The sequence below is a fragment of the Notothenia rossii genome (genome assembly GCF_949606895.1).
Source record: "Notothenia rossii genome assembly, chromosome: 10".
Taxonomy (NCBI): domain Eukaryota; kingdom Metazoa; phylum Chordata; class Actinopteri; order Perciformes; family Nototheniidae; genus Notothenia; species Notothenia rossii.
In genome coordinates this window covers 50,814,523-50,827,374 of record NC_136908.1, presented here as the reverse complement: position 1 = coordinate 50,827,374, position 12,852 = coordinate 50,814,523, and the positions used below count along the sequence as shown (strand labels likewise).

Here is a 12,852-nt window from a genome sequence, read left to right as displayed (position 1 = left end):
GCGGAGGAAAGGCAGGTTAACTCAGGACTTAGAACAGAGATAGCAGAAAGCACACTCGACACACTGCATACAGAAAAGGTGTGGAGGATGGTGAGGGTGGGCGACAGCACACACTGGAACACACACATGTCTTGTGAGGAATCTGCAAGCAACAGCCAGTTCACTTACATATTCAGTGATGTAGAAATGATTCATATGTAAGGAAATGAATGAGTCAAGGGATGGGGACGTTTAGAGGTTGTTAAGGATGATAAGTAAACGACTCGTGAACATGGGCAGAATGTCATTTTTTCCACTGAAGAGGACATTCTTCTATAAGAGACAAATGGAGGATGGGTTTTGAAAGTAATGGATGGATTTTTACAAATGCAGGGTTTCATTGCGACACATCTGCAACTGAAGATGTCAATAATTGAATGAGTGGAAAATGATGAAAACACACACATGCTTTGACTGTCAGTTCACACGCATGCACAAGTTGTTTCAACAGTCATTCCACCGCCTACAGTCTTCCTGCATACATTGAGATCAACACACTTCAACACACACGCAAAAATAACTAAAGAAGCAATCTTGAGAAGAGGTGACCACACGCTGCCTATTAGGTTTTAAAACGGGTGAGAGAAGGGAGGGGTGTTCTGGGTGGAGGAGGGAGGAAGTCCCTTTGACCCCCCTCCCCTCCCGACTACATGTGTGACACGCAGACAGCAGCAGAGAGTAGACTGATACAAAGAGTCAGGTTAAGATCATACCACCACCCAGATGAAATTGGGGCCTGCTTGTAACCTTCAGATAAAAACCCATTGGTGGAGTTACCATCGTGTTTAAAGCAGGGATTTATCAGAGAGAACAGACCTGAGTTCTGTATTTATTAGAGATTAACTTGAGAGACAGAAGTTAATCATGTTTTTCAGTCATGGTGTAAGAAGGACATTTGTTTGTGAGTTGCGTTATTGAACTGTCATTACCCTTTTCTCCATCTCAAGCTGCGATCGGTCGGCATAGCGTTCCTGCCTCTGCAGTGAGGGGGAAAAACATCAGGCATCAGGAATTGTGTTATTATTACGATAGATCTGAATTGGTGTGAGGTCAGTGTACCTGTGTGGCCTTCTCTAGTTGTAGCTTCAAGTCTGCCAGCTCCAGGTCTGTGTCACGTAACTGGGCCTTCAACTTCTCGTTCTCAGCTAAGATCTGCTCGTAGAGCTGCAGGGAGGAAATGCACAAAGACAGTCAGCAGGTGTGATAGGCAAGTCATTTGTAAAAACCTAGTATTGTATCAATTCCACATTTTGAGGGTCGCAAATCCAAACTTCTCTCACTCCCCCTTAAAGGGACTGTCCAGCTCAAAAGCAGGAACTCATATTTTTGACAGTACTCTTGCTATTTTTTGGATTTTTTATTTTTATTGCTAAATGTCTTTATGAGGCCGACATCTTTACTTTCATTATCTCCAACACTTACACCAAAACAATTTGATATATATCATTAAAGATAAGAGGACAAATATGTATTGTCCCTTTAAAATGTTATATCACTTGGTACTTTTTAGACTGTGCTATCAATTATTAAAGGGTGATTGTAAAATAATACTTAATGGTATTATATGTTAAATCGGGCCTACTACTACGGATTGTGAGCAATCATAATCAATTACATGAAGAAGAAAAACAAACATTTTGTAGCAGCCAGTAACTTTTATTTTTAATGAATCTTCTGTGTTCCAGAGTCCTGACTCTAACAGCATCATTTGCCAGTCTTCAAAATTAAACCAGGAACCCAACTGATCTATAGCAGCAGTTTGTATAGCGTTTTAAATACACTACACACCTTCTTATAGTCAGTGGTGTCGTCTCTGTCCAGTCGGCTAGAGTATGTCCTCCGACTCTCTCCATAGCCGCGGCTATAAAGAGTGTCGTTGCGATCTAAGGTTGAAGTGCTGCTCTCGTTCCTGCGACAGAAATGTAATTAAATTAGAATCGTTATAAACACGGACAGCATATAAAAGATAATAATACAAAATAGAATGATAATATAAAAAGGGGAAACCATACCTGGACAATCTGTCACTCTGTAGGAAAACAAAAATGAAAGATATGTTAATGTGGATAAAGAAGAAAAATGAACACTTAATGAAACCGAAAGCAGACATTGCCTTCTTATACAAACAGCAAAACTAAGTAGAAGAATAAAATGGGATGTGTTTTTCATTTGAAACTTAATGTCATACTTTCAGATTCTGCAGCCCTTCTCTCTGAGCTTTCAATCTGCATCCTACACACACACACACACACACTCCTGCACTAATCACATATCTGACTTATGTCTAAGCAGCTGTCATGCCAGCTAAGTGCCCGATGCGTCTCCGGGCCCGCTGTGCAGAGCCTCAGCAGCGGCCCTCAGAGCGGGGCCGGGCGTCAGATAGGGCGGGTCGGGGCTTCCAGCTATTCTAAAATGACAGTGAGCTTCCTGAGGCGGACAGAGGGCGGTGACACAACAGTGCTACCATCTGAGTCAAGAAGCCCTGGAGCTTTGGAGTGTGCCAGTGTGCCTCCATTTATTGCAAGACTAGGAAACTAAATTACAAAACTGATCCTGAATTGCATCATCAGAGATTTAAAAGTTGAGTCTTGGTGATGTTGTCTAAAAATGCAATACTATGCAATGTAAACTGTTGAGAGTGTCAGGCAGGAAAGTGTTCGCTTTCCAATCTCCATGAAGAGATAATTGTTTGTTTCCTATTTAGTGCTCTGCTGCTGCTCCACCCTCTCTACTATCCGGCTGAAAGTGATGGTTGAACGCTGCGACTACTGTCTGCTATTAAAAGACACTCCCATTTAAACAGGATGTTCAGCAGCCAGCAATATTTCCACAACACTGCCCTTTCTGCCCCATGCTGCTTCTTCCATGGATAGTATAAACACAATTAAATGAATCTAAGAGCTTATATATGATTTTATTTTGATTTAAGGGACTGGAAGACCGGTTAATTACACGTTAACTTCGCTCATCACTGGGTCAAATTGACATTAACAGTGAGTTCATGTAAAAAAAAGAAGAAGCACAAAATAGCATACATTTTGGGTTGAATAGTTTTAAATATCATCTCCAAATCTGAAAAACTCTCCACCATCTTGTTACATGTGTGTGCTTTGACCCAAGTGACCCAGACTTCCTCTCCTTTGCATGTCTGCATGTTTTTAAAACCCACTGATCCATGTCTGATACCACTTTCGGTGTTCAAGGTCACCCAGTCAATCACCCGAAGATGTAAAGAAAATTCAAAGGCATCAGAGGGTGAGACTGAAAGATAAGTGGCAGGGGAGGAAATCATCCCTGCACAGGGCAGAGCGCTGAATATCAAAGACTGCCGGACTCGCTTGGCCTTGACTTCACGAGATGAGACAAAAGGAAGGACGAGAATAGAGAGGAAATGCAGAAGGGCAAGAATCAAACTGAGGTCTGGCCACACAAGAAAAGCCAAAGGGTAAGTTTGCTTTTGGCTGTCAGTTGAGTATTTTTTCCCTACTTCCTGCTGTGTGTGTGTGTGTGTGTGTGTGTGTGTGTGTGTGTGTGTGTGTGTGTGTGTGTGTGTGTGTGTGTGTGTGTGTGTGTGTGTGTGTGTGTGTGTGTGTGTGTGTGTGTGTGTGTGTGTGTGTGTGTGTGTGTGTGTGTGTGTGTGTGTGTGTGTGTGTGTGTTGAGTTACCTGTGGCTCTCCCTTGATGCTGCCGTCCTCCGAGTCTGACTGCTGGTCCGGGTCGCCACCCTTTAATACAAAATAAGGATAAAAGGGTTAACGTCCAAAGGATGAAAGAACCTGTGAGGGTTGCGAGCGGCTGCCCCTTATGAAGAATGTGTCTCACCTCTTGGGTCCAGAAGGAGACCCCGGTGGAGCGTCTCTTCTCGCGGGGCCGCCTGCGATCCCGTATGGAGCGAGGCTGAGACTTGTCCTCTCCCTCCTTCTCCTCCTCCCTTTTGTCCATTTCTGTCCAATCAAGTAGAAGGACAGCAGGTTAACTACACACACACACACACACACACAGGTGATATTTCTCCCAGCAAAATGTGACTGTTATTATTACAGTCAGCAAATACTCATACAGTAATTTCAACAAGGATTAAAGGATTATAAGGATAATGTTAAATAAGGCATGATTTCACTTCACAAAAGCACATTCAGGACAACAACTCGACTTGGCTCCAGTTCAGAGGGAAAAAAAGAGAAAAAGGTTTTGGTCGTGGGAGAACAAAGAGGTCAGTGTTTCCGTCAGTTGAACAGATTAAAATGGCTTTCTGTTTTCCCAGGGATGCTTCATGGATTTATTTGTTAAGAGAAGAGTGACTTCATTTGAGACACAACCCAATCCCTTTCTGTCTGGATGCACTTGGTCAGCATGTGGCAGTTTGCCCATGTGAATGTGAACCTATGGAGACTGACACCAGCCGAGTCCACATGCATTACATTTAGCTGACGCTTTTATCCAAAGCGACTTACAATGACCAATTACAGGGACATTCTCCCTGGAGAAACTAAGGGCTAAGTGCCTTACTCAAGGACACACTAGTGGTGATGTTCCAGGCGGGATTTGAACTCACAACCTTCTGATCTTCAGCCCACCTCACTATCCATTAGACCACCACTACCTTGCGCCGTTATCGCTTTATATTGGTGAGGATAGCACTGAATAAATATTTGTTTCAGGATAGTTAAGGTAATCAAAGATGGCTTTTAGCCGTGTTAGAACACATCTTCCAAAACCAGTTTTTTTACTATTTCATCTGTAGACATTTTAAATCTAATCCATAGTACAAAACATGCTTTAATTAGCAGTATCCTCTTTAAATGGCCCTTTTTTATTTCATAATAAATTTGAATATTTTTTTAATTATTATTTGATTGTATTTTTATTTATTTTTTGTGTGGATATTTTACATTTTTGGAAATCATGTGATTTGTGCTTATATGTTTTAACCTGAATTGAATTAAAAATCATATTTTGTGTTTGTCTACTGTTATGTGCCATTGTTAAATCGCTTTAATCTGCATTCTGTGTGTACAGTATATACAACAGTGGCGAGCCGTGACTTGTATACCTAGGCCCTCTGACCCCCAACCCTTCCCTCGAAAAAAAAAAAAGAGTGATTATGTCACAGCGTATACTTCAGCGGAATATCAAAACAATGGCCCGGGGTGCAAAACGCATCAATGAAAGCGACCCTCTACCACACAAAACAACACCTGTAAATAACCCTATTTGTGTTCTTTGAAAAGGATATTGCATTGTGTTTGTTACTTTCGTTGCAGTTGTATGTCTTAAGTGTAATTTGGCATGCTTTTATTTTAAAGGCGAGTTTACGCTGTTGACAGGAAGTTGTTGTTGCTATGGAAACAAGAAAAGCTTCACAGTACGTAAAAGTAAAAGTCTGTAAAGTCCGTGATAATAAAACCCACCCATTTAGAGGGAAGATATGATTGGTCAATTGTACTGTCATTTGACATTACTCTCTTGGTCAGTTACTATAGCGGGCCCTCTGAATGTACAGCAGGACCACCAATCAGCTCCCTTCTTCACAGTAACTCGGAGACGTCTAAAGGAGCTTCTTTCATTTAACCCTTCACATTCAAGCAGAAACTGAATAAGCAGATTCGAAGGATTTATTTCTTTGGAAAAGTTATTTTAAATACAATTAAATCTATTTATTTTGGTAAAACAAAAAAAATAATATATATATTTTTTTATGTTTTTAAATATTATTTTGTAGAATATCTTAGGCCCTCAGAAAGGACCCTGACGGCTCGCCACTGATATATAACTATCGTTAATAAAGGAATTGAATAGGCCATATAGCGGATTTCGATGTGTATTCTGATGGGAATGGTACGGACCTTTTTCCGTGTCTCTGGAGGAGCGGCTGTAGGAGGAGGTGATCCCCGTCAGACTGTTGGGCCTGTTGAGGGAGCTGGAGCTGTAGGACAAGCCGGTGCTAGAGTACGGGGTGGATGCAGTGCTGACCGAGGAAATGGCGGAGGAAGAGGAGGAAGACGAAGGCCGGTAGCGCTGGTAGGGAGAAAGGCGAACGGTTAGAGGGACATTGTAGTCAAATATTCAGGGTGTGGAAATTATTACATGCAGGGCAGAGATGTACCTCTTCGAGGCTGCGGTACTTCGACCGGTAATCGTCTTCCTTAGTCTCCATCTCCTTTTTCTCTTCCTGCTTCTCCTTGTCCTGCTTCTCTTTCTCCTCCTTCTCCTCCTCTCGGGTCTTTGGGGGACGACTCCTGCCTATGGTTTTCTCAGCCTCTTGCAGGTCAGTCAGAGTTACACCCTGGGACGAGATCGCAATAAAACATCGGTCAATCAAACTTCATTTACATAGCACTTTTCATACACAGAAGGAAAAATAAAGTGCTGCCGAAACCAAACATAATACCAACAGAAATCAATTAAGACAGGAATTCATTAAACCTAATAGATAACATTTCATTCAAAGCCAAATTAAGAACAGTTCTTGAGTTAGATCATAAAAGTATGAACACGGTTTCCCAATGATCTTTGAACTCTAGAATTCTTATTATTGGCTTGGCTTAGACCTTTATAAACATAATTGTATTATTCAAACCAAGCTCCTAGCAGCTGTGCAGTGAAAAGTCTAGCTGGTGATTTACAATGTTTAATTTGTTCTTTGTTGTCCTATAAATGTCAGCTAGTAAAACAGTCAGCTCTTTGTACAGGCCTGGATGTTAAGTGGTGTCGATGTACACAAAACATGGCATTTCAACCAGTGTGACAACATTCATTTAAACACACATGGCTATAAAACCATGATGCAACCCAGGTACAAGAAGTCACCATGACGTGATTGCGTATTGGTACCAAAAAGTGTGCCTTTTTTTGGTGGGATGGAGGAAAAGAAAGAGCTCAATACTTTGAAATGAACTAACCTGGGTGGACCTCCTCGACTGTCGAGCCTGTCTGGAGCGAGCTTTCCTCTGAGACTCTGACTCCTCGTCTCGCACTGGCGTCAGGTATGACCTGAGACACACACACACAGGGTTAATTCATCTGGCAATAAAAGCATAAATACTTCAATCCAGAATCAGATCCGTGTTGAGATGGGGAAAGTGCAATTTAATATTTTTCTGTTTAAATGTATTTTATTAATATATGTGCTTAAGGTAGCTTGTGATCAGCAAGATGGCCGCTTTCATTTATGAACTAGCCGGGAAATGAAGAAAATAACTATTATCTTAAACAATAATTATTGCTAAGTTAATATATTAAAATCGTAAGGCACTACGAGTGGTCAAAGCCGACGGAATGTAGGCTTCCACTTGCCAAAAGTAAGAGTGCAGATATATGAAGAACATTGGTGAACTGGTGTAAATGTAAGGCAGCTATTAATGTCAAGAAATGTTAGGTGGAACAGATTTTTGTTGTAAGAAATCAATTTCCTGAGCCCTAAAACAACTCTTAATCCTTCTTAAAGTTACTGTGGTGAAATAGGATTCAGTTATGTTTGCATTTCAGATATGCAACACTAAGCTGTCCGTGGCTCTTTCCTGCTGTAACGTTGCAAATGTTCCCTCTGTGGGACTAATAAAGGTATTCTGATTGTGATTCATTCAACCTTTTGCTGTAACAGTACCAGGCTCAAAAGGCTCCGGGTTATAAATCTGTAAATGAATCTAGCCCTTTGCGTCAGTGTTCCTCACTACTACTGAATTATGAACTCATTCAGCGCATTTGGAGCCTCGGCCTTGAGGAAAATGTGCAGCTTCTGCCCTCCTCCCTTAAAAGGAAAAGTCACTGCAGCAATCCAGTCTCTGAAACACTCCCGCTTCACTCCAACTATGACAGGTGGCTTATTTCAGCGTTTGCTACAGGAAGACGTGCACTCGACCCCACTCATACAAACACACACACGCAAATACATGCTCCCTCTGTCACACTGTGGAGGAGAAAAGAGACTTTCTCTGTCTGTCTGTGTGTACAGAGTTCAAGATCACACACACCCTGTTCTCAAACAAAGGAAGAGCATCCGGATAACTATTTGACTGACGGAACAATATTAATGCTAGTGCCAAAATATGTTAGGGCTGCCTTTAGTACATTTATAAAGACATATCAGAAGGTGAGACAATAGTTTGGATATACATGAGCTTTGTAGACCTTTTAATGAGTTACCTGCGTCTTTCAAAGCCAGTGACAATGCCAGTGGTGGTGGATGTGGCGGTGGTGGTGGTGGAGGACGAGGTGGTCGTGGAGCCAGTGTTTATAGTAGGGATGACGGCAGCAGACTCCTTCTCCTTCTCCCTGTCTGCACTCTCCTCTGACCAGTACCTGTTCACACAGAACAAGAAACTTGCTTAAACTGAGGGATCCAGTTTCCATGCCTTTGTTATAAAACATAAATGTGTGGTTGTAAGTGAGGCCACATGTCTGTTGGCAGCCACTGTAGAGGTCAGGTACTGCAGCATAAAAGACTTTGAAGGTGAGTGAAGGTGGTCCAGACTTATAGAAGTTCTTTTCTCACCTGTGTCCATGACATTAGAACAGGTGAAAATAAGTGTTTTGCCAGGACAATCTTTTCATTAAATCCCTTTTTGTAATCTCTGAAGAGGTGGGGAAGAAGTCACTCCTCTTTTTTTATAAAATAAAATATATATTTTTTCCTAAATAGGACTGTATTTATAAAACATCTATATTTTCTACAGCATACTCATACTTGTTCATAATGTATAAAATTGTCAATAACGCTCTGTAATATATTAATTCTGTATTATACCGTCTTATTTATACCTGATCTATGGTGTATTAATGTTCTGTGCTGTTTGTAGTGTGTATACAGAAAAAAAGGAATAAACCTTCTCCGAGAAAATCCAGAGTCATAACACTAGTGGAATTTCTACAAGCTGTTGATTACCTGCTGGTGAGACTGGTGGAGCCAGTGCGGGTGGAGGAGGAGCCCAGGCCGGAGAGCAGTCCACGATGGCCTGTGGGCGAGGTAACAGAGGTGGTGGTGGTGGTGGTGGTGTTGGTGGTGGAAGAGGGCGAGGTGGTGGTCGAGGAACCCAAGTCCTCGTTCCTTCTGCCAAAGGAGCCGCTGGAGGACAAAACATCAGACATGGACACAGCAGGGTCACCAGTGAGCCAGAGCAGAATACAAATACCGATACGTTAACAACCACAGCATCTAGCTAAGTTATTGTAGAGCTAATTAGTTGATTATTAGATGTAAGCACTCTTTTTCTGTTATTTACTTAACACTTCTCAGACATATATTGCATTTCTAATAGCAGAGGTTTGACAGTCAGTCTGAATGCTGTATTTCGTATCTAACCCTCTGTGGATACTAATGGCTGCACGGCATGTATTATTTTAATGGACAAAATGTCACAGACGCTTTATATATTATTTGAGAAACCCTCTAGACTAGAGGAAGCTTTAGAGATAAAACTCTTGTGAAAAGAAGCAGTCTTTTGGAGACTACTCGATTTTATTTTGCAAAGCCAATAGCTGTGCCAAGAATGGTCAAGTAATCTGTTCATAAATGACCAGTGACATGATTTAAATTATATATATTTTTTTGAGTGTCAAGTAATGAGAGCTTTCTTGAAGAGTTTCACTCTGACCTTGCAATTTTCCACATCATTTTTAAGAAACATTTTACTTTTAGCCAAAGCGGCCTGATGAATATAAGTTTTGTATTTGGATATCCGCTTGTAAAATAAAGAAGCTCAGAAGGCACTTCCTAAGCCCCAATTTTTAAGAAATGATGAGGGCGGCTGAGTGAAAAAATAACAGAAAAATGACCTGTGCTCCCAAAAAGCACATTTAAAATACTGTTTCAGAAAATGTTTTATCTGAACATAATTTCCCTGATATTCTATTATATATTCTATTATATCTATTCCTCCATATCAGCAACATTGAAGGTTTGCAGACTTGTCATATGGACATTAAATGCAACACAGTACTCATGGTAGGCAGTGAGCAGAGCACGGACAGTCAGAGAGGAAAGGAGGGTGTAGAGACGGCGGTGCCCTGGTGGGGGGGGGGGCGGGTATACCTGCGGTAAATGCTGTAAGACTGGTAGTGGGAGGCGGGTGGCTGCCAGGGTTTAGTGTTACAGGTGTTAGGGTCCAAGCTGGAGGTGGACGAAGACTTGGCTGGCACGTCCCGCGTGCTGCCGCTCCGCCCTAGTGCTAGCGTGTGGGACGTGCTGCGTGTTGGCAGGCGGGTGGGAGCGAGAGAGGCATGTTAGCGGTGGAGGCGCACACACAAACAGATATAGTACAGGACACATACATATTTAAGGGGTATTAAGCTTATACACACACTATTTGTGCATTCATGTCATATGGGGATGGATGTCGAATCATAGTAACTGTCAGGAGTTAAAGTGTTTGGAGAATTCATGAATGAAGATTTTTGTAGATTTGTGGTGATTGCAATCTCCTTGAACAGTCAAGTTCTAAGGTAAAAACTAGGAATATTTAGAGATTTTAAGATAGATCATGGATCCAGGATTTCTCCATATGACATGCATGCAGCTTGAGTCCATGTCTAGGTTTTGTGCCAAAAACAACTCTAAGAATTTGATGTATCTGGTAGTCAGACAGGTATATAGGCTTGTTAAACTGTCATAATGAGTAATGCTATGAAGACTCAGTGGCACAGCGGCCTGACAGGACAGGTACAGTCATGCAACACACTCAGTGGCAGTGATAGAGAAAAGGTGCTTTCTCAGCAGCTGCTGCTGTGCATGGAAGCATGTACGTACATATCTCTGATGACATAATCTGAGCCAAATGTACAGTAGGCGGCTGATAAACAACTATCAATGCTGCCTACACAGTGGTATTAGTTCCAAGGCTATGCAAGTCCACCTCATAATGGATAAACACATGACATCAGATGGAGCAGAGCTCTGATGAGGAGGGGGGGTGGGACTTGTGTCGCAGTAGAGGCTGACCTGCGCTGGTAGGTCGGGGTTCGGTTGGTGGAGGCGCTTCCTTCGGAGTTCTTCAGGTCATCATCCCAGCGTCGCCGGGTGTATGAGCCACTACGTATCAGAGCAGTAGAGTCCCTGGGGATTACACTTCAATAGTACCTCAATCTTCCTCAAACAGATCTGATATAGATAGATGTCTACCCTAGTTTGAAATCTACCCTTCTTTGTCTTACTAAGCATAACATCCTAATGAAAGCCTGTTTCTAAGGCCAACACAGCATGCATTGCATTGAGGCATGTTGCCTGCAACATACAGCAGTGGGCAGCAGGAGCCGCTCAAACCAATGCATGTTAGCACAGAGCCAGGCCCAAAGGTCTCACCTGTTCTCCTTCTCGTCGATGTCCGAAGTACTGGCCAGTCTCCTGGGGATGGTGGGGGCAACGTAAGCAAGCCGAGTTCCTTTATCTTTTTCCTGCAGACAAAAAAGGACCAACATTAGTGAAACTGTCAAACAAGGGAAACAAGTCTTCAGTGAGCTCTCATAAAAAAAGTACAGAATTTTCATATTTATACATTCTATACTAGAGTTGACCTTCTCTTTGTCTTTGTTGTCCAGAGACGAGGACAGGCGGGGGCTGGAGGCAGAGCGCATCACCCCGCTCGTGTCCTTCTCCCTCTGAGCCTCCTTGGTGGCCGTGATCTCCGCCAGCGCCCCGTAGCTGCCTGTCTTCCTCAAACCCAGCCGCCACGACGCAGGAGACTCGTCCTTCCTGTCGTCCTCCACCACCTTAGATGCGACCTTTCCGGCAGGCGGAGGGTTCTGAGAGGGAGAGGAACGGGGCAGGGGGTTAAGTATGCAAAGCTAAAATCTCTACACATTTAAATAGTTAGGAGATTTTGAGTCATATTGGTGAGTAACACAAACGTTAATCAGGTCAAAAACCATTTGGATTAATCTCCAGGGGCTGAGGACGGGCATGCCAGTTAAGAGATCATAACCACGACCAATACTAAAAGTTATTTCTGAGTAAACCGATCAAACATGTTGGTTTTTTAGGCTCCGGTTGATGGACTTCAGGTTTGGCCACATGATACACTATCCAAAGAGGCATACATGGTCATGAGCAACCAAACAAAACACAGACACACGGTGAAGGACGACCAGGAGAGTGCATTTGTTGATTAAAAGTGAAAACAAAACCATGGAGGGTTTATGAGTGGACGCCAGCGTTAGGGGGTTCATTCTGCGTCACCTGGATCAGGCCAGGGTGGTTAGAAGGGGGCGGGGGGAGGTGTAAAATACTTTTAATTTAGTGCACAGGTGCATGTAGGATGAGAGAACAACTCTGGTGCACACCAATGCCTCACCATCAGTTTTTTGGGCAACAGAGATATGCCAGTTTTGCGCAAGCCTTGACGCCACAATGCAGGACAGCCTGGCTCCGCCACAGGCATGAGGGGAGTAACACAATCAAACTAAAAGCCAACCAACAAGAGCCCAGGATGAGAAAGATGCGGAGGGGGGGGGGGGGGGGGGGGGGGGGCAGGGAGGAGGTTGAGATAGAAAAAAGCCAGAATAAGACAGAAGCAGCAGCAAAAGAAACACACTACATGACAAGGACAGATTTGTAAGGCCTAGTCACACCACACAATGCTTACTGCCAAACCAGGGGGGGGGGCTACCGGTATAGTTTTCAGCTGGACTAAGTGACAGGTCCAACAAACATTTGGTAGTGTCGAAAGTGGACGTTGTTAATGTTTTTCTCACTCTTGTTAGACAGAAGACATTGTGATGTGTGAGCACTAGGCTTCAAACGAGGACTGAAACAAGGAGATCATCGCAAGAACAGAAGCAGGAAAAAATAAACAACATTTAGGACGTTTTGGAGAGGTGGCC

At 42.9% G+C, this 12,852-nt stretch overlaps 1 protein-coding gene across 8 annotated transcripts in view; it reads right to left on the bottom strand.

Moving 5' to 3' along the window:
• ppp1r12a (protein phosphatase 1, regulatory subunit 12A) overlaps positions 1-12,852 on the bottom strand; it is a 48,965-nt gene that overhangs the window by 5,204 nt on the left and 30,909 nt on the right. For 4 of the 8 annotated variants that reach the window (XR_013803218.1, XM_079653983.1, XM_079653985.1 and 1 more), the window contains 15 exons: positions 11,548-11,775; positions 11,336-11,427; positions 10,976-11,089; positions 10,070-10,222; positions 8,924-9,103; positions 8,185-8,340; positions 6,942-7,032; positions 6,146-6,325; positions 5,886-6,057; positions 3,862-3,983; positions 3,705-3,764; positions 2,052-2,068; positions 1,828-1,948; positions 1,099-1,203; positions 969-1,016 (listed from right to left, as the gene is read on the bottom strand). Coding sequence is in view for 7 of the 8 variants with exons in the window: in XM_079653983.1 (XP_079510109.1) it covers positions 969-1,016; positions 1,099-1,203; positions 1,828-1,948; positions 2,052-2,068; positions 3,705-3,764; positions 3,862-3,983; positions 5,886-6,057; positions 6,146-6,325; positions 6,942-7,032; positions 8,185-8,340; positions 8,924-9,103; positions 10,070-10,222; positions 10,976-11,089; positions 11,336-11,427; positions 11,548-11,775 (1,839 nt within the window). In the remaining variant the exon portion in view is untranslated. The remainder of the gene's footprint in view (positions 1-968; positions 1,017-1,098; positions 1,204-1,827; positions 1,949-2,051; positions 2,069-3,704; positions 3,765-3,861; positions 3,984-5,885; positions 6,058-6,145; positions 6,326-6,941; positions 7,033-8,184; positions 8,341-8,923; positions 9,104-10,069; positions 10,223-10,975; positions 11,090-11,335; positions 11,428-11,547; positions 11,776-12,852) is intronic. The other 4 variants (XM_079653984.1, XM_079653986.1, XM_079653987.1 and 1 more) reach the window with 4 other exon arrangements.